General features: G+C 45.7%; 1 protein-coding gene across 2 annotated transcripts in view; it reads left to right on the top strand.

Annotated features, from left to right (window-relative positions):
* Positions 1-25956, top strand: part of LOC146352375 (uncharacterized) — a 135503-nt gene extending 109547 nt beyond the window's left edge. Inside the window, exons 4-5 of one of the 2 annotated variants that reach the window (XM_084832095.1) lie at positions 3308-3350; positions 25794-25956. In XM_084832095.1, the coding sequence (XP_084688221.1) occupies positions 3308-3350; positions 25794-25860 (110 nt within the window). In that variant the 3' untranslated portion in view covers positions 25861-25956. Of the gene's footprint in view, positions 1-3307; positions 3351-15930; positions 16102-25793 lie in introns of those variants that run through there. The other variant, XR_014787352.1, reaches the window with a different exon arrangement.
* Positions 25957-26199: the final 243 nt, after the last annotated feature.

The raw sequence follows: 26199 nt of genomic DNA, 5'->3' as shown, positions 1-26199 counted from the left end.
TGATAGGCTACGTGACGATTCACATAGCCTATCACGGCTAGATTTGCAAAGTCAGCTGTGATAGGCTATGTGAATCGTCACGTAGCCTATCACGGGTGACTTTGAAAAAAAAAAAAAGAGTGTACGGATAATTGCGGCCCCCATAGGGAGCCGCCATTCCCATTCCTTATTTGGTCGCTGTAGTCTACGTAAATGTTTACGTAGACTATGGCGAAAATAAGGGCAACGCTATTTGCGTTTTTTTTTTTTTTTAAGTCACCATATGGGGGCTATGGGGGCTATGGGGGCCGCCATTTGCATTCCTTATTTTGGGACGTCTAGTCTACGTAAAGATCTACGTAGACTACGGCGAAAATAAGGGCAATGCTATTTGGTGAAGGCCAATTGCAGAAGAAGCAGCCTGGATGGGCATTGCTCCTCTCACGGGATTAGCAAAAGTACATTGGTTCTCCATCGCTGATGCCCCTACAGGAGAGAGAAGATCTGCTGAAAGGAGCAGGGGCCATGCACCGAGGCAGCCAGTGGGCAGGGAGGCGAGGGGCGCATGTGCTGCCGAGGGAGGGCCGGCGCACCCGGCAGCGCAGCAAGAGGGCTGCGCCTTCCGGCAAGCCAGAGGCGAGTGCACCGCAGCAGTGAGCGCCGACACCCCCAGAGCCGCAGCCAGACTGAGTGAGAGTCTGCGCCTCCCAGTGCGCCGGAGGCGGGGGGCGCGCGTGCTACAGCCACGAGTGTCAGTGCCCCCAGAGGTGCGGCAAGCACCATTGAGAGGGCCGCCCCCCCCAGCGAGTAAGAGGCGAGGGGCATGCACGCTGCCAAGGGAGGGCTGGCGCACCCGGCAGCGCAGCAAGAGGGCTGCGCCTCCCGGCGAGCAGGAGGCGAGGGGCGGGTGCACGCAGCAGCGAGCGCCGATGCCCCCGGAGCTGCGGCCAAACCCAGCGCGGGGCCACGCCTCCCGGCGAGCCGGAGGCGGGGGGTGCGCGCGCTGCAGCCGCAAGCATCGGCGCCCCCCAAGGCACGCCAAGCGCTGGTGAGAGGGCTGCCCCCCCAACAACCAGGAGGCAAGGTGCATGTGCGCCGCCGAGGGAGGGCCAGCGCACCCGGCAGCACGGCAAGAGGGCCGCGCCTCCTGGTGAACCGGAGGCGAGGGGCGGGTGCACGCAGCAGCGAGTGCTGCCGCCCCCGGAGCCGCAGCCAAACCCACTGCGGGGCCGCACCTCCTGGCGAGTCAGAGGTGGGGGGCACGCGTGCTGGAGCCGCGAGCGTTGACGCCTCCCGAGGTGCGGCAAGCACCAGCGAGAGGGCCGCCCCCCGGCGAGCTGGAGGCAAGCTGCACACACGTCGCAGTGGCGAGTGGCAGCGGGTGCGCCGCAGCAGTGAGGCCGGCGCCCACAAGGCACGCATGCCACCCAAGCGAGCGCCAGGATCCACAGAGGCACCGCAGCCGCCGGCAGGAAAAAACTGCGTCCTCCATGAGCCGAGAGGCAAAGGGCACACGCGCCGCCCAAGCTGGCGCCAGTGCCACCAGAGGTGCGGTGAGTGCCGGCAGCACCACGACAGGCCACGGCGTGCCAGCCAGGAGTCGGTCGTTGCTTCCAGGTCAGTCTCTCAAGCCGCGAGAGCGAGAGAGCTGGTTTGGATAGGGCGCAGACCTTAAGAGGGCTCTGCCGACTCCTCCCCTGCTTGTTGGTGCCATGGGGGGGCACCCAATAGGCAGCAGCCACCTCTTCTCACCCCACCCGCCCGCAATGTCCCCCCCTTTTGCCAGACAAGCTGGCGCCGGGGTTAGGGCACATATGTCAGTGTAACTTATAACAAAACCACAAATCAATATATAGCTGAATCCACAAGTATGTTCAAGCTTATAGGATGTGGGAATGTGAATACGTTGCTCAAGTAATAATTTCATTAAATGTAGTTGGAGCAAAATCCAATTTATTTTTGTGGTTCTCATAATTTTTATTAAAGACTTCCTGTTCCTTCAAGAACTGCTTTCCATTACCCAGTGGTTCTAAAGAAGGGTTGGGGACTTGTCGGCCTTCTGATATTATTGGACTCAGACTCCCATCAGGCCCAGCCAGCATGGGCAATGGGTCAGTGGTGATGGGAGTTGCAGTCCAACATCTGAAGGGTCACAGGTTTCCCATCCCTGTCCTAAAGCTTTCCTATTGCATTGCATCCAGTAGTATTGGGTAGCATCATTGTGAGTTATTCACAGAACGTCCATAATTCCCCATGTGGTAATTCCTGCTTGGTGGTGTACACATCACATTAGCCATAGGGAAACTGTCAAATGGCCTCAAAATACTACTGTGAGAGGAGGGATCTGTTGCTGTTAGGCCTTTTTTGGTGGCAACTCCATAACAAACATAATGTATGCTCTGGGCCATGGTCCCTGTTCATTGCCACAGGAGAAGATTTTGGAGACACTTTGGATGCTACTTTGAATATGCAGATTCAGAGGTCTGACTCCCAGCATGAGCCATAGGGTGGGTGGCTCTCTGGAGAGCTGTGTCAACTGGAGGAAGCAGCTGGCTGTCTCTCAACCTGTGCCCTATGTTTAAAGTAACATGCAAAATAGAGAAACATGGATCTCTTGCCCCAGCTGTAATCTGTGTGCTGAGATAGCCACATGGAACTTACCATGTGTGTCTCCTTGCTTTGCTCAATTCTCGAAGTGCTGGCATTCAGAGATGCAATCTTCTGACAAGAAGGATGTGACACTAAACTCCCCATAGCACTCATTATTTCCCTCCCTCTTCCTTTGCCTTACTCCTTTTCTCCCTCCTTTTTCAGTCCCGTCCCCCCCCCCCCCCGATGAAGAGGGTTATGGAAATCATATTGCAGGAACCTGGCTCAAACACAAATTAGGGGAGAAATTCTGCAGCTCAGATACTGGCCCTATTTGTCTTTTTAGAAAAAAGTGGAAGGTTGACATTCAGTGAACTGTGAATCTGATATGCTTTAAGGTGCTATCAAGTAGAACAGAAATAAATGGTGCATCTCAGAATTTATGAACCCAATTCAAAAAGATTTCATTTATTTGGGCTACTGATTGAAATGGAATATATACTCAGTTAAAATTCATTGAGTTATATATACCTTCTGAGTATTCTTTTCAATTCTGCTGCAAACTCTGAAAAAAAGAGGCAGTGGATCAAACACCATGTGTACAAAAACTTTAGATGTGTGGCTAGAAATCTGTGCATTTTATCCAGGTACATGATTTGGTGTCTGTCTTTCTCTGTATGACTTTCTCCTTTTTCTTGTGACTTTCACGTTTAGATGGTATTATTTTTCCTCTTTTCAGACAGCCTCCTCCATTCGAGACGATTGTCACATGAATCTCCATGGTCAGTTGGTCTATTTTAATACTTTGCCTCATTACACAAACTGATAAAAGTCATACAGTTTCCCTGCATGCCAGATGTACTAAATTTTTATTTCCTCCCATGTTCTTTCCAGTCACTGCCCCGCCATTCACCCTTTCTGTGTCAGCCTCATTCATTCATCTGGGGTTGAAGGCTGTTCAATGAAATGTTCAACTTGCTTCTGTTATGACTTTCTGTACTAGACTAGAGTCAAACTGGTGAAGGCGACATCATGCAACAATACTGGTGGAAACCAAAATATTTCATTAAGGAAAACACCATGGCTTCTGCTTTGCCCAGACTGGAAAAGTTGTTTTATGAAGAAATGCCAAAGGGAAAGTGGTAACATGGCAGGAGAAGGATCATGGCCAGAAACAACAGTGGTAAAACTAATAATTATGACACAGAAACTCAGAGGCTGGTTGAACTTTTCATAAATGGCCTTCAACCCCCAGTGAATAGAGGTAGCTGGCTGTACTATGAACTCAATTATTAATATTAATATTAATATTAATAATAATGTTTATATAATTCTTTTAAGGTTGTCCAAGTAGTATCTGGTTGTAATCTTGCAACCAATACTGGAGATGGATGGCATGTAACCAACATTGCAGATAGATTAAAGATAGTGGCTTGCCTGATTGCCAGACTAGGCTGTGACTTTATATTGTTTGGCTGTCTGTGGTTATTATTATTATTATTATTATTATTATTATTATTAAATAGCAGTGTGTGTGTGTGTGTTTGGGGGGGTGGGAAGAGCCAGACTAGGTCTGTGGACTGCTTTAACCCTTTGCTACTACCACTGACCTGGTTGGAATCACCCCACCCCCATGCCTGCTATTTGCAATAGGAGCTCAGCTCTCACAGGTGCCATTGGGAGTTTTGCTCTCATCACGGGTAGCAGGCATGTGGGGGAGGGGGGATTCCAACTGGCAGTGCAGCAGGGACAAAGGTTTCAAACAAGGTTAAACAACACGGACATCATCACATCTAGTTTGGTCCTAAGGCTATCATTAGAAGCAGTTTTTGTTAGACGATCTCCTAAAGAGGAATCTCAGAATGAATATTCCGTAGTCTCCAAGTGTATGCCAGGGCTGGCCCTCCCATGTGGCAGGGTGAATCTCCGCATTAGACAGTGGAGTGAGCGGAGTGGTGAATTGCACACTTCCCCCTCGCCCCTGCCAGCATGGTATGCCGCCGCCGCTGCCTCCAGTGGGTGCTCCAGAGAGCCCCACCGTCCGTTCTCACATCATGGAATTTGCCACAGCAAGAGAGCAGTGCTGGCGGGGCTCTCCAGAGAAGCCACCCACTTGGTGACACCAGCAGCTGCTAGGGAGAGCCCTGCTGGTCCTGCTCTCCCACTGTGGCAAATGCAGCAGTGAGACAGAGAGGGGCCAGTGGGGCTCTCTGGAGCATCCACCTATCCTATTTTGCTCTGAGGGGATCCTCAGAGCAAAACAGAGTGTGAGTGGCTGCTCTCAACCACCCGCCTTCTGGCTCATGCTGAGAATCCTCTCAGCATGAGCCATAGGGTGGGTGGCTCTCTGGAGAGCTGTGTCAACTGGAGGAAGCAGCTGGCTCTCTCTTCAGAGAGCCAACTAGGCTCAAATGGCTGGCTCTGCAGGGATCCTTCCTCCTATGCATGTTTGCTCATAAGTAAACTCCACTGTGTTCATGTGTAGGATTCTGTGGTCAGTGAGTGCACAAATCAAACCATAGTTTACCCATGCTATGTTGATCCCTGAACACCAAGCCATTCCACAGCAACTCAAGGTTCTCTAGTCCTTCACACAGAGTATCCAGTGACTACAGGCGTTCTGTGGCAGACTGCATTGTTGGACCACAATCACTGAGCTATGATGGAGAGAGAAGAGTAGGCTGGAAAGCCCATATCTTTCCTCCTTACTGTCATGCTTGATTTTCATGCAGTACAGGTGTCTTCCAGGGGTCACTTGACCAGCTTGATTTGATCACACCATTGGTTTGTGCCAACACAAGTACTACATGGAGCGTCTGACTTTTCCATGTTTGAATATGTTCAATTCAATTTTACTAGAGTAGCTCCAGTTTTTCATTACTAAAAAACTTTCTTATTCTCTTCCACTGTGGATTTATACAGCCATAGTTTTCAGTCCCCATGTTAGTTCCCTTGGTCAAAGTCAAAGTCCATCACAGAAGATTCATAAGCGTTGACAAGTTTGTCACAGCTAGGGATGTCAGAGAAATCTGAAATGGATTCAAGTGACTTTGTATTTCTATGAATTTGATCTGCGGATTCCGCAGTGGACTGGCATCTTCTGATTCATGTAGATTCTGTGGACATACAGACTGGGTTTTTTTCTTTACCAGAATTGTATGCAAATTTCATCATACAAATGTTACTGGAAAATATGCTAATATATAAACCTTTAAAACACACACACACAACAACAACATTTTATAAATGTCCAATCTTTTTTTAGCCCCTGCTGTGTAACACTAAGAAAAATATGCAAAATATTGCATACCAGCGAAAATTATGTAAGTTGCAGTAGACATTTCTGCATACTTTTCCAAAGTGGAAAAAAAATCCACTTCCATCCATGAATGGACAATGGAATGAAAGACCTCTGAAATCTGTACATCCCTGGTCACAGCCCAAGTCAAGGTGTTTCTAATCCTTAATTTTGTCTTTCCAGAAATGGCAGAGCTAATTGAGCCTGCCCTGATAATAATCCTTGGAACTTTAGATCTGAAACAGAGCAGAGTGGATTTTGGTCTTACCTAAAACTGCACACACAATCCTAGATGTTGCTAGGGATGTACAAAAGTCACTTACCTTTTACGAAATTTGATTCGCGGTGGGAGGGAGGTGCTCCGTCCCTCCCCCTGACATTCTGGCTGGGGGGGAGGCATCCCATCCCTCCCCGCCGAAATTCTGGCTGGGGGGGAGGCGCCCCGTCCCTCCCCGCCGAAATTCTGGCCGGGGGGGAGGTGCCCCGTCCCTCCCGCTGCGAATCCTGGCCGGCCAGGTCTGCAAATGGTGGTGGCCTTAGCCACTTGTGTCCCTGCAGTCAGCCGTGATAGGCTATGTAAATGTTTACATAGCCTATCACGGCTGAGTTAAAAAACAAACAAACCGTGCGTACGCAAATGGCGGCGCCCATGGGCGCCGCCATTTGCATTCCTTATTTTGTCACATCTAGTCTATGTAAACATTTACATAGACTACGGCGAAAAGAAGGGGAACGCAAATAGCGTAGATGCTACGTTATTTCCATTCCCCTTATTTTCGCTATAGTCTACGTAAATGTTTACGTAGACTAGACGTGCCAAAATAAGGAACACAAATGGCGGCGCCCATGGGCGCCGCCATTTGCGTATGCGCGGTTTTGTTTTGTTTTTTAACACAGCCGTGATAGGCTACGTAAACATTTACGTAGCCTATCATGGTATTTTTAAAAAATCTAGCCGTGATAGGCTACGTAAATCTTTACATAGCCTATCAAGTTTTTGTTTTTTTTTTAAACTTGGAAATGGCGGCGGCGGCAGCTGGTCGGAAGACCGGCCGCCACACCGCCGCCGCACCGCCACTGGAGCCGCCGCTGCCGCCAGGGAGATTCGCCCAAGGTAAGTCCCGTCCCGGGGGGGTGGGGGGGCAGACCATTTCGCCACTGATTTCGGGGGGCCGAATGTGCTGGCATTTGGCCTCCCCGAGATTCGTGGCGAAATTCTCTGACATCCCTAGATGTCGCAAGAAGAAAAGAACAAATACATTTTTGACATATCTTTGTACAATTCAGAAGGCTCCACTTTATAAATCGGATGTGTCTACTCTACACAGACATGGCTAATTTCAGAATTCTTTCTTTCTTTCTTTCTTTCTTTCTTTCTTTCTTTCTTTCTTTCTTTCCAGATCACCATTCTGCTTGCATTCCAGACAGTGTATAGGGAATAAAGCAACAATAAAACCAATTCAAAATCAAAACACAACAGGAATGTTAACCATTCAAAGCATTTGGAAAGAAAAGCATTCCTTCTTATACAACAGCAAACCAAAAAATGAAGTAGGGGCTTTGTAGGAGAAATTATAGCTCAGTGGCAGAGCATATGCTTTGCCTGCAGAAAGCCGCAGGTTCAGTCCCTGACATCTCCAGTTAAAAGACACTTTCAGGCAGCAGAACTGGAAGGGCCCTTGCATGAGATCTTGGAGACCTATTGCCAGACTGGAATAGATGGACCAGTGGTCTGACTCAGCATAAGGCAACTTCATAATTTTCATTATGGTGCCACTACTGAGAAAGTCCTGCAACTAATTTCAGAAAATGATGACACCCAGGGCAAAGAGTTTCAATCTGATCTTAAAATACTGGGCTCTAGTCAAGAAGGAATTTATAGGTAACAATGAGCATTAATTGAGGCCAAAAGTTAGCCAGAAGCCTGTGCAGGCAAGCAAGTAAAAGTCCAGGAATCAATCTTCGTATTACACAGAGTGGGAGGATGGGAGACTGGATGCCAAGATACTCCACTGAAGATGGGAGAAGAGTCTCATGGGTGACAAATTTTAGACTGCAGATGGGAGGAGAGGATCACATAAAATCTCCCTGCATGTAGTAATTTAGCTCATTGGAGAGAAAGACTGATAATTCTACCAGCCTACTCTGTGTAGCATGTAGACAAATTCAGCCCAAATATGGCAACATGGTGATGGATTGCTCTGAGCTAAGATCAGAAAGAATCACCATGTTCATCAAATACCCACCTTGATTTGTGTGTGTGTGCACACGCATGCATAAGTACAGGTGACATGTAACATGGAAATATTGTTATTCTCATGGCATTGTTTTCAGAAAATCATGAAGTATATGGTGTGCTGTTTATGAATGAAATACAGAACTACCTGCCTACAGTCACATAATCTAGGTAAAACATCAGGGACACAACAGCTGGGGACAACTTTGCATTTGACAGATGAAAGGAACCTGTGTACGTTTAGGCTAAAATCACAGGATATTTACTGGTGTGAAAAGAGCCTTTCTAATACTACTGTTGTGACTGCCTCCACCCTGACAGAAATGATCAAATTTTGTTTCTCATAACATTCATCTGACTATGAATTTTGTGTAGTGGATAAGATATATGGCAAATATGGAATTATACTTCTATAATATTTATCTTAGAAACCACCCTGGTTTCAGAGTTTCTTCATCTGGAAAGGAAATGTGGTGCTGTTTTTATTGCTGCTAGGTGGCTTCCCTTCTGTGCTGACTGCTGAGTTCCCAAATCTATTTCCTTTAACTGACAGCTCATGCGGAAACTATCAATCTCTATTGGACACACAAGGAAGGTGGGGTAGCCTTTCAGTATTTTCAACTCTGTGTCAGGGAAAGGAGAGAGATGGTGGAAAGAAGCCTGTTGGGTTGAATGAAAAAGCTATTTCTACTGTGGTATCAGCAACCTCTGAGCAACAATTTTCCTGTCAGTTTGTACTGTGGGTATACCTCTGAACAAAACTAACAAATGCTGGATTTCTTGCTATCATCCCTTAAGTTATTTGTTTCCTGCCCCATAATATTGTAAACAAAATATTTTCCCCAAACTGAGCCTCTTACCTTTGAAAATAAATTGTTTTTCAAACCCGTTAGAATCATGTGTGGAAATTCTTTGCATTTAATCTTTTACTTTAAAGTCAGTGGAATAATATGTACTTCTGAAAGCAGTTGCTTGCAAAGGTAACTAACAGAAGTATCGTGCATTGTCATGCCCTTCCTTAATGGAACTTGGTGTGATATACATGGTCCCTGCCCCCCCCCCCCGACCCATTTTATCCTCACAACAACCCTGGAAGGTAGCTTAGGCAGAAAGAAAGTGACTAACCTAAAGTCACCAATTGAGCTTCACAGAGTGTAGATTTGGACTCAGGCCTTCCTGGGCTAGATCTACACTAGTGCTTTTTATTGGTATTGAAGTGCACTGATAACTGTTGGGCCACATTAAGCTTTACATCATACCATCTCTAGAGTGATGAAAGGGTCGTGGATTTAATACAAAGATTACAGATATGGTGTACTCCAGAAAAATTCAATACAATTATCTATATTTATAGGGCTTGATAAGCATGAGCACTTTCCCACCCCCTTGTTCCCACAGAAGCCCTTCCAGCCCCCTGAAATGCTACACAGAAAGCCAGGAAACCTTGCTGAATGGGGTGAGCTGTGAGGGGGAGGGAAGAGGAGGGAAGGATCCCAAAAATTGGGTGGAGGGACTTTCTGCAAGCAGAGCTCTTCCCCTTGAGGAATATTCCTTCCTCTCGAGAAAGGCAACTCATATTTTTTATTATTATTTAGCCTTCTACCCACTCTTCAAATATATTATCAGGGCAGTTTACAATAAAATATTAAAAGCACCTTAAAATAACCACATGTTAAAACAAGCTAAAATAGCTATATAAAATCAGCATCCAAATGAAACAGATCAATAAAAGTTTAAACACGAAAAAGCCTGCAAAAATAAAAAGGCATTTACCTAGTGCTGGAAAGATGTCAGACAAGCTTCTCTGAGGAAAACATTCCAAAGCCAGGGTGCCACCACTGAAAAGGTCCTCTCCCCGGCAGCCACTCACAATATCTTAGATGAAGTGCTGGCCCCAGGTTTTGCAGGGCCCTTGGGCAAGACACCCATGATGAGCCCCCTCCCTCAGTGAGTCTACCTTCTCAGTCATTGTCACTAGCTGCTATTATTCCTCATCCTCTCTCTCACTGTTGCTGTCAGGGTGGACACTGAGCCCATAGAATCCCAGAGTAGTTCTGATGCTGAGGAAGAGCAGTCGCTCCTTCGGGAGAGGAGCGCGCTCCTTTTTTCCCAGGACCAACAGCTGACGGAGATTCCTCCCACCCACATTCCTAGTTTAGAAAGCAGTCCAGGGAGTGACTCAGCACAGATAGCAGACTGGGGGGGGATGCGCGGCGCAGACGCAGAGAGCGGCGCCAAATGGTTCGCGCTCAAAGAATGGTTGCGCCCAGAGGATCCAAGGGAAAAGGGGAGGGATTCTCCCTAGTCCTTATATTCAGGGGTCTGCCAGTAATTGCCCTTCAAACGGGGACCAACTGTTCCAACTTAGGGCATAGGAGCTCTGCTGCTCATATCTAGTTGCTAACAGTAGAGTTGTGAAGTTGTAATAGAGGAATAAAGCTTTGAAAAGAATCCCTTTGTCTGTGTCTGGACTTGGCTACTGGATTAGACTGAGAGCCCTCCAAGGAGCCCTTGACAGTTGCTACTACTTGCTTACTTGAGAGGCAGAGAGCCAGTCAGCAAGCAGGCAGGGGCATCTGCTCCTCCTCCTCCTCACCACTACCATTGTTGGGGTGAGAACGAGGCAAGTGAACAAGCAGGCTGCTATGGTGAAGAGGAGGCGCAAACCCAGGGGGCTCTTGTCAGTGGCTCCTCCTGGGGTGTGGGCCCTTGGCATATGCCCAAGCATGCCTGTTGTTGATGGCGGCCCTGCTTAGATGGCAGGGAACTGTAGAAGGGCCTCTGATGAAAATCTTAAAGTATAGGCAGGCACATGTGGAAATAGGTGATCGCTCAGGTACTTTGGTGCAAGGCCACAAAAGGCTTTAAATGTCATGTCTAGGGAATGTGTGAGAAATTTGTTCCAACACTTTTAAAAACAGATTTACCCAGTTCGTATCTCCTGGGCCAAAACGTGGACCTGAATGTAATTTGCAGTAAGAAATCTGTACTTTTCCGAGTATACGTTTTGTTCTGCAAAACAGCAACAAAAAGCGTTCAACAACACACACACACACATTTGAAAAGTGTGCAAAGAAAAATGTGTACATTTCTGAAATGCACACAAACATGCCGTAGTCAATGGGTGCATATGTCCAAAAATGCACACATTTAAAAACAAACACAAAAACTCATATTCCCCCCCCCCAAAGTGATTCAGTCACCTTTGAAAATAAATTGCACACATTACAAAAAAAATGTGTATGGGCTGCCAAATGGATGGTTTAAAAAACAAACAAAAACATCATGGGTTCATACAGAAACAGAGCTGAACAAGTTTGATCCAAAACCCCCAACAAGCTCGCTGAGATCAAGATGGACATATTCATCTCTCGTCAAGACGAGCACTTTGAAATGAGCCTGGAAATAGGCCTGTAGCCAATTATTATTATTATTATTCTATTTGCTATTGTTTATTACATTTCTATACTGCCCAACAGCCAAGGCTCCCTGGGCAGTTCACAACAATGAAAACCATAAAATACAACATGACGAAACAAAATACAAAACTTAAAAGTTTAAAAGTAGCATGTAATACCCCAAACCCAACATCAGTCACAGCTCAAGGAAAGCCTGGGTCAAAAGGTGCATTTTTAGGAGGCGTTTGAAAGATGCCACATTTCCTGCCTCCCAAACTGCACGGTTTCCCAGAGGGTGGGGGCTGCTACAGAGAAGGCGGCCCGTCGGGGTTCTTCATGGCAACATTCCTTTCATTTGCGAATGACCAGCAAGGCCTCCTCTGATTATCTTAAATGTCACCTGGGTCTATACAACAGAAGGCGGTCTGCTAGGTATCCTGCACATGGCAAAGCACTGGTGTCATATGCTCAGAATGCCCGGTCCTAGCAACGTAGCAGCCATATTTTGAACCTACTGCAAGCCTTCCAACTTTAAGGCTTGCAGTATTGTACTTTATTATTGCGTTATTGTACTTTGTTTATTGCTTTACGATGAAATCAGTCTTACATGAGTCTAGCGCACTACTGAATATATGAATCACAGCCTAGTCTCTCCCAGTGCAATCCTGTGCATGTCTGCTCAGAAGTTTAAGTTCTTCTCCCATTGCATTTAGTGGGGCTTACTGGTAGGTATATGCACATTGCTGTTTAAGAGCACAACACTGTGCTTATGTTATATTGGTGAGGGGCTTTAGGGTTCAGGGGAAGCCCCTGATATGTTGGCAAAATGCAAGATATGCCACCACCGTCAGGTCTGTCATTTATGCCATTTTTCTATTTTATGGTTGTGTTTCCCCGCTCCACTTGTGGGCTTAACACACATAAGATACAGAAGCTTTTCCACTGGTGTGGAGCAGTGTATATCCTCTCCAGCATAATATTGTCAGTGGAGACGGGGTAATGAAGAGACAGACAACAAAGCTTGGATTGAAATTGGGCTACATTTATTGAAATACCTGCAAAGGGGAAAACCTAGGATGGACACTGGCTGTACCAGTGGCTAGCTGGCACCTTTATTGGCGAAAACATACCCAGCCTGAGGGGTGGCGTGTCAGCATTGCCACTCCTCTGGACTGCCCCTTATGGGGGAGGTAGACCTTCCCATGTCACCCTCCCGGGGCCACACAGCTCCTGGGTGCGTGAGGTGAGTCAGTCTCCCAGGCAACCCTTATTCCCCTGCCGAGCTGCAAAACCCATTCGGGAGGCCTCAGGCATCACCTGTCACCATAAGGTGCCTCTGAATGCTCACCATCCCTAAGCTCATTCTCCTTTTTGCCCGTCCTAGCTGCCAACTGGAATGCAACCTGAACTGAGGAAGAATTAGATCAGAATTACGTACAGGACATGCCCAACCCCATTAATAGTGTGAAGTAGGCAAAAAGACCTGCAGTCCCAGCCTGTGAGCCAAAAATTCCTACTTGCCCCCCCGCAAAAGGGCAACCGGTTGTCTTCACACTGCCTAAGGGCAGGTGGGAGGGAGCCATGCAAGTGAGAGACTGCTTGAAGAGAGGCGCTGATCAAAAACAAAACCTCTCCAGCCCCTCCCCTTTAGAGTGGTGCAAAGGGCTGCCCAATGGCAGCCTGTGATGCCTCTTCACCCCCCCCACAATGCGCCCCCCATGGCCAGCAAGCCGGACGTGGGAGTAGGGCATGAGTATTGGATTACTCTGCCTGCCTCTACCCCTCTCTTTGCCCCCCCCCTCTCTGTGAGTGTGCAATGCTACCAGTTCCCTTTATGACTCTGTTGAAAAAGATCAACGTCACATGGTCAAATAAATTAGTTTTGAGCCTTAATGTTAAGTGAGAGGGCTGGCACAATAATTGTAAATCATCAGTTGATTTAAAAACAAACACAAGATGAACGGCTGGAATTAATGAGATAGAAGGTAGAATCACTATCTCATCCTTTCCTCACTCTCTATTTAGTTTGTGGATCTAGCAGTGTAAATGTTGGAATTATGTTTTACAGCACACCGCTTAAAGAACCCTGAACTGACCACATTATTGGCACTGGGGTGTCATGTTTAGTGTTCTGCATTTTTATTTCATGTTGAGTCCTTCCTTCTAAAATAAAGGGAGCTATGCTGATTTATGCCCATAGCGGAAGTGCAATCCAAGCCAAATATTTATTCGAAAGTCCCACTGTGGTCAATGGGGCTTACTCCCAAGTAAATGTGCATAGGATTATAACTTAAGACAGAAATTATAAATATATTTAACTCTCTGTTTCCATGATGAGATCTTCCTATGGATGCCAGATATACAGTATACATCCTTTCTCATCAACAATCACATACTGTTCCCTAAATAACAATGACTGTATTCAGCAAGAATGGAAGAATGGATTTTCTGCATAGTAGTTCACCCTTCAAGCAGAGATTGGATGTTTTTATATTTATGTGATGGGATTTACAGGACAGAAAAAGTAATTTTGTCCTGTAATCACCATAAATTACAAATCCTGGCCAGTAGGGAGAAGCAAGGAAGTAAAATGTTTTACTATATTGGCATGGTCTTGAAGGTCGAAGGTTAAAAATATAGAAATATGTGCATCTAATTTCTCTTTCCTAGGGCTAGGTCTTCCATAAAGCCCAGCTGGCCTGGTTTTGCCTAGGTTCTAGCTATGCCACTTGATACCCCTTTAGATGTTAGCTGGCCTGGATTCCAAGGGTCTTTAAAATGATCATTTTGTCTAGTCCTTATAGAATCAGAGAGCCAAAATGTGCCTGCAGTATTCTGCTCAATACACTTTTTTGAGAAACAAGCATGCTCCTACCTTCCATTGTTGTAGCCAATAAGGGAAATCACAGCTAAGATTTCCACCTGGGAGCTGCACAGGGAGCCATGGGACAGCACAGCCGAGGCTGAGGCAAACTGCCCTTTGGCTCCTCCTCTCCTGGAACTCATTGACAGCCATTCCATCTGACTGACGCTGAGGGAGAGGTGAGTCAGCATGGCCCACTCCATTGGCTTGGATGGGAATGGATCTTTGGCTCCTCCTCTCCCAGAACTGCCTCTTTAGTGGTGATCTTATCCAATCCATGGAAGGAGAGAATAGCACTGCATGCAGCGGCCCTGCCTTTGCTGTCATGTCTCCATTGGTTCCACTTTTTGCCATCCATGTGTGTGGCCATGTCAATAGAGGGGATCCATAGGCTGCCCTCGTGATCTCTGCAGAATTGGGGTTCTAAACCATAAGAGGTGCTACATGCATAAAGCAGACCAGGCACCCCTCTACAGAAGTACTCCCTTGACAGGCACATGCTGGTGGGAATGGAGCTGGTGAGATAAACCAGCAACAGGTCCAGGACAAGTGGGCTCAGATTCTGTTCTCTCTCAGTAATGACTGCATGGGTGATGACACTTGAATAGAGCTCTATTCAATATGGAATTGGGAAGATTCAGTTCCAATCTGGTTGTTTTCTTCTTTCCTCCCCATACATTTTTCTTTTTGTGTTGTTTATTTCAGATTGGAGTAGGCAGAAGGTAGATTTGGAACTCCTAATAGTCCTCTGGATGATTTGTAGTAGATCTGCAAGGATTTCTGATTCCCAATTGCTTAACAATAGCAGCAGCAAAATGTCTTCCACACACTCTAAATTATGCCATTGAAATAAAGAAAGCTTGGGGAAAACAGGAGTTGGTTTTTGTGCGGAGGAAAATCTATGAAGTCTGTTCAGTTCTGGTACTCAAAACAAATTTCAAGGCTCAGGGCCAAACTACATTTCCTGCTAATTGGGTTGGCGTAGTTGAGACTCCTTTTTCTTTTCTTTTCTTTTCATTAATTCTTGCATAAGTGTGTGCTTTCCTGATCTGGATCAGGACCATGCTGTTCCAGGACAGGAGGGTTTAGGCCTAGCCCATTCCCCACCCCTGAAATTCCACCCCCCCCCCGGGAGGGGGGTTAAAAAAAGAAAAGAAAAGAAAAAGCTTCCATTGATTCTAGTAGAAAGTTTTGTACCTGTGACTGGACAGCACCATATTTTCTCAGCCAAATTAGAAAGCGGAATTCAAGCTCTTTTTATTCCATATAAAAACACAGAGACAAGTTGCATTTTAAAATGTTTATTTTTTTTAAACACAATGAAAAAATAAGAATAAAATGAGCATAAGTAATGTGCAACTTGCGTAATATGCAGATTAGATTAATCAGACTTGGGAAACTGGAATATGGCAACCTTATCCAGGGCACAGTATTGGCTAGAGAGGGTATTGCTGGAACTGACTTTGTAATGTGTGCAAGTAGTAAACATGAGGAAAGCTAGTATCCAAACAATAAGCACATGACCATGATTGCTACTGATCATTTCATTTTGACCATTGCTTTGCAGATCATTAAATCACCATAAGAAATCCTGTAATCCAGGGCCAAATTGATGAAGTGTGAAAGTTTTCTTCAGCCAATCTTTCATAAATATCTCAAGAGGGATATTAAGACCTAGAAGAAAGAAACGTCTGGGGAAAAAATATTCATTCTGAATAAATGTCTTCAATTTAAATTGAATCTTGTCCCTGCTACTTAATAAAACTCCTTGCTTCCATTTACAGAAAGTGAAATTAACTTGGTGTTCTCCACCTGAAGCTCATTCTCATCTGCTCACTTCCAAAGGTGATAGAATTGGTGGCATGGGGAGGCATGCGGTAGAGAAACTGCCCATATATGATAGTATGTGATATATTATAGAAGAGGCTTATGGGGGAGTTGAAGCAGCAAATTGCCTGACCCTTTTCCATGGACCTATTACACTACAGCATGAAAAGGCAGCTCCCACATGGCTGGATACTGCATCTGAAGAGCACTCAAGTCAAGAGAAGGCATAATTAGGGGTAGGGAGAATCGGCAAGGTTTAGGTTCATCGAAAATCTCCTATTTTCATCTCTGTGCTCAGTTTGTCTTGTTCCCATTCTTGAACATGAGCTTCCCCCACCTTTCAAAACAAAAAAGTGTGCATTTCAATGTGCCTTTTAAAGTGTGCACCCAAAATATGAATCCCCCCCTAGACTAAGGTGTGGATGTCCACATTGTTGTTGTTATTGTTGTTGTTGTTGTTGTTATTAAGTGCACTTTTAGAAAATGACTGCAAGTTGGTGAGCTTGTCCAAGACATTGCACTCCCACTTGTGTTCATGTCCAGTGTTGTGAATGGGACAAATTCAAAGCAAAAATGAACCCAAATGAAATTCTTACAGGCTAAAAGAACCATTGTTAATAAAGAATAAACAGACTCAGATGAAATCTGGAAGGAAGAAATTATGTGCTCCATATCATATGATGGTAAATAGGATTCTAAAATTTTTGATCTTTGTATCATCTGTGTGGTTTATGCATGCCTATTAGATGTAATGAATATAAATTGCATCTAAAATAAACTAATAAATTAGAGTCTTAATTAGCCAAAACAGTCTCATTTGTTGAAAAGTCAAATGCAAATTATTCAGGGTCATTGTTTCAACAAGAACAAAGCAGAGAATGAAACTTCTTTCTTGTGAATATCTTCCAATCCTTTTTTTATATAAAGAAAATATGAAAGGATAGATGGATGGATGGATGGATGGATGGATACACACACACACACACACACACACCAAGATAGATAATGATGGAGAGAACTTGCTCCTTACCTGCATATTTGCATAGATCTTTTCAATGCATGAAACTTTTTTGGCTAAACAAGGATCCCATTTATTATTTAGAGAACCCTTCTCTTTTTATAAAGAAAGGACTAGGGATGTCAGAGAATTTCTCCATGAATCTCGGGGAGGCCGAATGCCAGCACATTCAGCCCCCCCAAATTGGTGGAGAAACAGACTGCCCCCCCGCCCCCCCCGGGACGGGACTTACCTTGTGCGAATGTCCCTGGTGTAGGGATGGCTGAGAATTTCTTCCCGAAACTTCGGGGGGCCAAGAGCCAACGTGTTCGGTCCCCCGAACAAGTTTCGGGGAGAAATTCTTTGCCCCCCGCACCCCCCCCGGGACGGGACTTACCTTCGCCGAATGTCCCTCCCGGCGGCGGGTCCAGCCGGCGGTTCGGCGGGTGTTCGTGCGGGGCAGGAGCGGCAGCCGGTCTTTCGACCGGCTGCTGCCGCTGCCATTGCAATAAAAGAAAAAAAAAAAACGCCCCCTTGATAGGCTACGTGACGATTAACGTAGCCTATCACGGCTAGATCTGCAAAGTCAGCCGTGATAGGCTACGTAAATCATCACGTAGCCTATCACGGGTGACTTTAAAAAAAAAAAAAGCGCGTACGGATAATGGCGGCCCCCATAGGGATCCGCCATTCCCATTCCTTATTTGGTCGCTGTAGTCTACGTAAAGATTTACGTAGACTACAGCGACCAAATAAGGAATGCGAATGGCGGCTCCCTATGGGGGCCGCCATTTGCGTACGCCCTTCTTTTTTTTTTTTAAAGTCACCCGTGATAGGCTACGTGACGATTAATGTAGCCTATCATGGCTGACTTTGCAGATCTAGCCATGATAGGCTACGTTAATCGTCACGTAGCCTATCACGGGGGCGTTTTTTTTTAAAAAAAAAACTTTGGAGTTCGTGGCCGGGCGAGGCGAGGTGCCTCCTCCCCGGCCTGCATTTCGGCCGGGCGAGGCGGGAAGCCTCCCCCCGGCCTGAATTTCGGCCGGGCGAGGCGGGAAGCCTCCCCCCCCGGCCTGAACTTCGCGGAGGGAGCAGCGAAGCGCCTCCCCCCCACTGCGAACAAGCTTCGAGGACAGGTAAGTGACTTTTGTCCACCCCAATCCTGGTGGCGGCGGTGGCGGTTCAGCGGCAGCGGCTGCGGCGGCTGGTCTTCTGACCGGCTGCCGCCGCCGCCATTTCCAAGTAAAAAAAAAAAAAAATGTGATAGGCTGCGTAAAGATTTACATAGCCTATCACGGCTAGATTTTTAAAAAACACTGTGATAGGCTACGTAAATGTTTATGTAGCCTATCATGGCTGAGTGAAAAAAACAAAACAAAACTGCGCGTATGCAAATGGCAGCGCCCATGGGCGCCACCATTTGCGTTCCTTATTTTGGCTCGTGTAGTCTACGTAAAGATTTACGTAGACTACAGCGAAAATAAGGGGAACGCAAATCGACATTTGCGTACATGCGGTTTTGTTTTGTTTTTTTTCACTCAGCCGTGATAGGCTATGTAAACATTTACGTAGCCTATCACGGCTGACTGCAGGGACGGAAACAGTGGTGGCTACGGCCGCCGCCATTTGCGTCCCGGCAGGACAGGATTCCCGGCCGGAGGGACGGGGCACCTCCCCCCCGGCCAGAATTTCGGGGGAGAGGGACAGGGCACCTCCACCCCAGCCAGAATTTAGGGGGGAGGGACGGAGCACCTCCCCCCCACCGCGAATCAACTTTCGGGTTCAGGTAAGTGACTTTTGTACATCCCTGGAAAGGACATACAGAGATATCCACAAACAAAGATTTGATTCTCTGTTATGTTTTGTTGATGCAGTGAGCCTAAATAAAGGGTTTTGTGGGGGGAGGTGGTGAAAAAGGAAGAAGAATGACATGTAGATGAAGTGCTTTAGACTGAGTCTATCAATACAAAGGGGTGTGAGTGACATCTAGGGATGTACGAAAGTGACTTACCTTTTGCGGATTATGTTGATGGTGGGGGGGAGGCGTTCCATCCCTCCCCCCGGAATCCTGGCCGGGGGGGAGGCGCTCTGTTCCTCCCCCCGGAATCCTCCAACGACCGGCTGTGCTCCGCGGCAGCTCCGCGGAGCAGCCGGCCAGGCCCGGCCCGGCCAGGCCAGAGCCGTCCGCAGCAGGATTTCCGGCCGTGGAGGGCTCTGGGTAAAAAAAAACAAAAAACCCCAACGCGTACGCAAATGGCGGCGGCTACGGCCGCCGCCATTTGCGTTCCTTCTTTTTGGCCGTCTTAATCTACGTAAATATTTACGTAGACTATGACGGCGAAAATCAAGGGGAACGCAAATAGCGTATCAGGTGTTATTTGCGTCCCTTTTTGATTCCCCGTTTTAGCCTACGTAAATATTTACGTAGGCTAAAACGGTGAATGAAAAAGGGACGCAAATAGCACCCGCTACGCTATTTACGTTCCCCTTGATTTTCGCCGTCATAGTCTACGTAAATATTTACGTAGATTAAGATGGCCAAAAAGAAGGAACGTAAATGGTGGCGGCCATAGCCGCCGCCGTTTGCGTACGCTTTTTTTTTTAAACCCACCCCCAACCATGATAGGCTACGTAAAGATTTACGTAGCCTATCACGTCTTTTTTTTCCTTTTTTTAAAAACCTAGCCATGATAGGCTACATAAATCTTTACGTTGCCTATCATGTCTTCCCCCCCCCCCCACAAGCCCGGAAATGGTGGCAGTGGCAGCCGGTTGGAAGACCGGCCGCCGGAGCTGCTGCTGGAGCCGCCGCCGCCTGAAAGATCCGCCCCAGGTAAGTCTCATCCCGGGAGGATCTGCGGGAGGGTGGGGGGGTGGCAGGCCGTTCTGCCACAGATTTCAGGGGATCACCAAGATCCGTGGTGGAATTCTCTGACATCCCTAGTGACATCTCCTTGAAGATCTTGCACTCTAAAGCTGTGTACAAGTGGCCTGTCAAAGTTCTCCACCCTATTTGTGGCCAAAGAAATTGGGAGGATCATTTCATTTAATTTCTCCAGGGAGAGGAGAAAGTTTCCAACAGGTCCTTGGCGGGCGGGGCTCTTGGTTTTTGTTGTTGTTCAGCTGGTGCTGCAAGTGGTATCCTGGAAGCTGTTTTGCATTCTCCACGTTGTCCCACATTGTTCCATGGCATGGTTGGGGTGGGATTGTTGCCCCCCCAAAAAAAAATAATGGTGGAGAATATGCAGAGGAAAATTCTGCAACATTTTCTGGGAGCAGTGAGAAGAAGCGAAATTATTTTTTCTCAGAAAAATGTCTTCTGAGAAATTTGGCTCACATTTATTCCCCTCCCCTCCACCTTTGTGACTTCTATTTTCTTCTTCTCAGCTTGCTCAGTCTTTTGATACCATTGGCTTAGCACCCACTGCCTTGGCCCTAGAATGTAGGTTATTGGAGAATATTTAAATTCCAAGCTCCATGTGATGTATGAGGAATTCGTTTCAGTTCATTTATTACCAGAATTTACCCTGTTTGCACCTCCCTAATCTGAACACAAACGCGAGCACAATCTGCAGTGAAAGCTCATACATTTTTGACCTTGTGATGCTGTTTGTGGCAGGGGCACACGTAATGCATTTGAAAAATGCATACATTTGAAAAATATCCATGAAAAAAATGCATCCTTTCTAAACAGTGTACTTTAATCAATGGGAGGAGATTGTGTACTTCGAAAGTGCACCCAGGTACCTCACAATTTCCATGCGAAAAGGAAAGAAAATCTCACAATCTGATATGGACATAAATTGGACTGAGTTTCGAGGTGGAATTCAGAGAATCATATTCAAGCTTTGACTGCCTTGGTCGCCCTGTGGGATGACCTCTGCCGGGAGAGGGACAGGGGGAGTGCGACCCTGTTGATTCTTCTGGACCTCTCAGCGGCTTTCGATACCATCGACCATGGTATCCTTCTGGATAGGTTGTCTGGGTTAGGAGTTGGAGGCACTGCACTGCAGTGGTTCCGCTCCTACTTGGATGGCTGATTCCAGAAGGTGGTGCTGGGGGATTATTGCTCTGTGCCATAGCAATTGTGCCATGGGGTTCCACAGGGCTCTATTTTATCCCCCATGCTGTTTAACATCTACATGAACCTGCTGGGGGAGGTTATCCGGAGGTGTGGGCTGAGGTGCCATCAATATGCGGATGACACCCAGCTCTACCTTTCTTTCTCATCAAAACCAGGTGAGGCAGTGGCTGTTCTGAATCAGTGCCTGGGCACAGTAATGGACTGGATGAGGGCCAATAAACTGAAACTCAATCCAGACAAGACGGAGGTACTGTTAGTGGGTGGTTCTTCTGCCCGGCTAGGTGGTATTCAACCTGTTCTGGAGGGGGTTGCACTCCCCCTAAAGGATCAGGTTCGTAGTTTAGGGGTGCTCTTGGATCCAGAACTGTCACTTGAGGCACAGGTGAACTCAGTGGCACGGAGCACTTTTTATCAGCTTAGGGTGGTATACCAACTACGCCCTTATCTGGACAGAGATAGCCTAGCTATAGTTATCCATGCAATGATAACTTCTCGTCTGGATTACTGCAATGCGTTATACGTGGGGCTGCCTTTGAAAACGGTCCGGAAACTTCAGCTGGTCCAAAATAGGGCAGCAAGATTGTTAACAGGGACTGGCCTGCAAGCTCATATTACGCCAGTACTTTTCCAGCTGCACTGGCTGCCAGTCCATTTCCGGGCCCGATTCAAAGTGCTGGTGTTAACATTCAAAGCCCTTAACGGCTTGGGGCCAGGTTACCTGAAGGATCGCCTCCTCCCATATGTGCCTGCCTGGACCTTAAGGTCATCGTCAGCGGCCCTTCTCCGTGAGCCCCTGCCAAAGGAAGTGAGGCAGGTGGCTACTAGGAGGAGGGCTTTTTCTGCTGTGGCACCCTGGCTCTGGAATGAGCTCCCTAGTGAGGTTCGCCTGGCGCCTACATTGTATTCCTTTTGGCGCCAGGTGAAGACCTTTTTATTTTCCCAGGCATTTTAGCTTTCTAAATTTTTATCTTTGCTGTTTTAAATCTGTATTTTAAACTCCTGCACTGCTGCTAGATTTTATTGTGGTTGTATTGTTATATTGTGGTTTTAATGTTCTATATATTTTAAATTGTTTTATTGTGTGTTTGGTTTTAATTTTTGTAAACCGCCCAGAGAGCTTCGGCTATTGGGCGGTATAGAAATTAAATAAACAAACAAATAAATAAATAAATAAGCTTTGCTGGTTTCCACATCTCTACGTGGTAGTATTCCATACGTTTTCTCCCAAACAGCACCTTGAAAAGCTGAAGCTGTTTTAGGGTGCAATCCTATGCATGTTTGGAAGTCCTACAATCCCCAGCATTCCCCAGCCAGCCATGCTGGGACTTGTAGGACTTTTTTTCTATCTAAGCATGCATAGCATTGTACCCTTAGTCCATCTAGCCTGGTACTGTCTAATTTGACTGGTAGCAACTCTCCTGGATCTCCTGCTGAAGTCTTTTACAGCACTGTTACCTGAGATCCTTTTAACTGGGGATGCCAGAGATTGAACCTGAGGGAACTTACACAAGTTTGCAAAGTTTGTGCTCTACCATGGAACTGTGGCCCTTCCTTTTAGGGGAAAAGTGGTTTAGCACCATCAGGACCTTTCACTAGAAAGGAAGGGGACACATGTCACTTTTGGCTTATAAACCAGGATATGTGAACAGCTTGTTTCTAGCACATGTATCTCAAGCATAACTGTGGAAAGGCCTTTCGCAGAGATTGGAGTTCAACATCAACAGATAACTGTCATTTACAGTACTCAAGGGTTCTCTATTGTGAACAATAATCTCCCAGTCTCTTCCTGTGGCTACAAGGATATGAAGCACTGTGAAATGAGCATGGATAGTAGGTGATGTTTGGTTGTCTATCCAATCCACATGTGTGTCCAAGTGCTGGGAGGCTGAAGTTAGTAAATGATATAAGCAGATGGGACTTCAAAAAGCTAAATGGAGAAAAGAGAGCTAATGCAGAATGTCTCCCATAACCCAAGTTGCCAGCATGGGCAGGAGCTGAAAAAAGGCAGAAATGTGAAACTGGATTGAATTATTTCATGATTGGAAAGTGATGATGAAGCAGACTGGCATAAAATTGATGCCAAATCTAAAATTTTACCGGTACTGCAGGCCAGTGTATTTCTATCCTGTTTTCCTTCCCAAATTAACAAAAGTGATCGTCCTTCAGATTCACACATAAATATGGGTTCTTACGCTCGTCATCCATGTATTTGTGAGGTGGAGGGTACAGGAAAACCTCCATCTCAATTTCTGTAATAATGGCTGCAATTTTGTCAGCTGCCACTATCAGAGAAATGGCCATGACTACTTTATTGTAGAGATGGATGAATCTGTCAATTTCGTTTTCTCTTAGTCTCTCACTGTTCTGATCTTTAAGTTCAGTTCATCTCGAAATTCGAGAACTTTTTTTTTAAGTTCACATGAATTTTTTGGGCATTTTTCATGCATTTTGGTATGGGTTTTTATATAATATACAACTTTTGCAAGCAATTTTTCTAATACAATGCATTTTTGAACATTATTTCCACTAATATTTTTGTGTGCAGTTTTCCCTAATACTCACAGTTTGTACACATTTTTATTGGATAACTTCATTGTAAAATTCAGAGAAGTGCAAATTTCAAAGGATAACTAAGTTTTGCTTTGCATATTCGTTTGAAAGTGAAACATTGGGTAAATCCCCATGAAAATGCAAACTGAATGAATTTTTTCTCCACTTCTACTGAAGAGTATTCTCCTGGTTCACAGTAGCTTTTCTTCATGGGGTCATGCACTCAATATATGATTGCATGGATTAAAAAATGGCCACTTGTATGCATGAACCATCCTTCAGTTACATGGTATTCTTGTCATCTCAGACTCTGAACATATCGTGAATCATTCTGTTCTTGATGTTTAGTTCACTAACGTTTATAATTCTGAGGAGCAGATGCTGACCAGTTAGATAATAATGTCTTTCATGGGATGAAACTTATTTTCTAGATGAGAAAGAAATTCATTTCAATCTGGCTTCAGGACAGGTTTTGGAACAGAAAGTGCCTTGGTCACGCTGTGGGATGACCTGGCTATGCTGTGAAAGCAACAGGGGAGTGTGACCCCAGTTCCCTTGGACCTCTCAGCGGCTTTCGATTCCAACCATGATAACCTTCGGGACAGGCTATTTGAGTTGGGATGTGGCGAACTGCATTGCAGTGGATTTGCCCTGTCATGGTTTAGCTAATTGATTTCTGAGCCCAATCCAAGGCAATGGCTGTAACTTTAGAGTTCTATGGCTTGGGGCCAGGTTACCTGAAGGAACATCTCCTCCCATATTTACCTACCTGGATACTAGGGGCTTCATCTGAGGCCCTCCTCCAGGTAGGGATGCTGGAGACATTTGAGATGAACTAAAATGAGCTCAGATTTCTTAGAAACCGACCTGCGGAATCTGCAGCGGAGTGACCCCCCCCCTCAGGCCGTGTGGAGTCTGGGGTATTTGTGATGGATTTTTTTACTTTCCTGAAATTTACGCATATTTGTTTGTAGGAAAATACAGACGTTTCTGTTGAGGAAAAGTTGAATGGAATGGGGGACAATATGCTAAATGTTACGTACTAAGGTAAATTATGTAAATCCTTATGAAACCTCTTATATAATTATTTGCGTATTTTTCCACATGACCAGATAGATAGATAGATTAGATAGATAGATAGATAGATATAGATATAGATATAGATATAGATACATACATACATTCGCATCCATCTGTGAACAGATGATGGAACAAAAGGTGCCTGACAATCCATGAAACACAGTCAGAGTGGATTTTACACAGTCTGTACATCCGTATCTTCAGGTGCCCCCAAACTGAGGCAGGATGGGTGGCTACAAAGACACAGCCTTTCCAATGGTGCTTCTCCGTATGTGGAATGCCCTCTCTAGATAGGCTTGTCTACTGCCAACACTGTGGTCTTTCTGGTGCCAGGTGAAGGCCTTTTAAATTTTGCAGGCACTTTAGAAATTGACTGAGTGCTTTTAGATCTTTGTCCTGTTTTATCCTTATTGCTGCTTCTGCTTTTATTCTGTCTGGCATTGTTTTTATTCCTGCTCCTGGTTTCATCTTGGTTTTATCATGTGTCATTTGATCATCATTTTAAAAATTGTTGTCTTGTATTTCATGTTTTAAATTTATCTATATGCTGTCAAGAGAACTTTGGTTATTGGACACTCTAAAAATGTAAGGAACAAACAAACAAACCCACCTCTAGGAAAGTCTTTTTGGGAAGCCTCACTCACTGTGCACCTTTCCTGTCTTTTATACAGCTCCATCTTCATGTTTCATCTGTCAATCCACTCCCCCCTCCCAGTTCTTATCACATCTGGCTAATGTAGGTAGTGGCCTAATGGGAAAGACCTGTGTCATGTATTGTACCATGCTCAGCACAATGTTAATTGCACATAAATGTTCTAAAATAGCAGTATTAGGTTTTTTGGGGTAAAGTTTGTATCTAATAGAACTTCTTGATTGTACATGTTTCAAGGAATTTAACCAGTGGAAGCAGAATGCGGGTCTACACAGGACCAGGACTTTTTTCAGAGAAAGAATAATGATGTCATCAGCTGGAGCACCAAGGTTGGGCAAGTGGATGATGTGATTTAATGAATGATGAGATCTTAACGACATAGGGCGGGATACAAATGTTCAAAATAAATAAATAAATAAATAAATAAAAATGTGATAATGAGGCTTTGTAGTTTTACTATTGTTTGTGACATTAGCAGAAAGCAGGGGTGTTGAACCTCAAGCCCACAGGTCAAATCCAACGCACTTGGAGTCCCACTCCAGCCCTCTGCGGTTCCCCAGAGTACTACACCCACTTTCCTTGGTCCCACCCCTTCCCCTCCGCAAACACCAGCTGTTGAGTTGTTTGCTGAATTTCACACAGT

Source organism: Heloderma suspectum, chromosome 2 (assembly GCF_057233095.1).
Source record: "Heloderma suspectum isolate Gila_16-S chromosome 2, 16-S_ref, whole genome shotgun sequence".
NCBI classification, from domain to species: Eukaryota; Metazoa; Chordata; class Lepidosauria; order Squamata; family Helodermatidae; genus Heloderma; species Heloderma suspectum.
The sequence above is the reverse complement of the archived record's forward strand: the minus strand, read 5'-3'. Positions and strand labels throughout refer to the sequence as shown.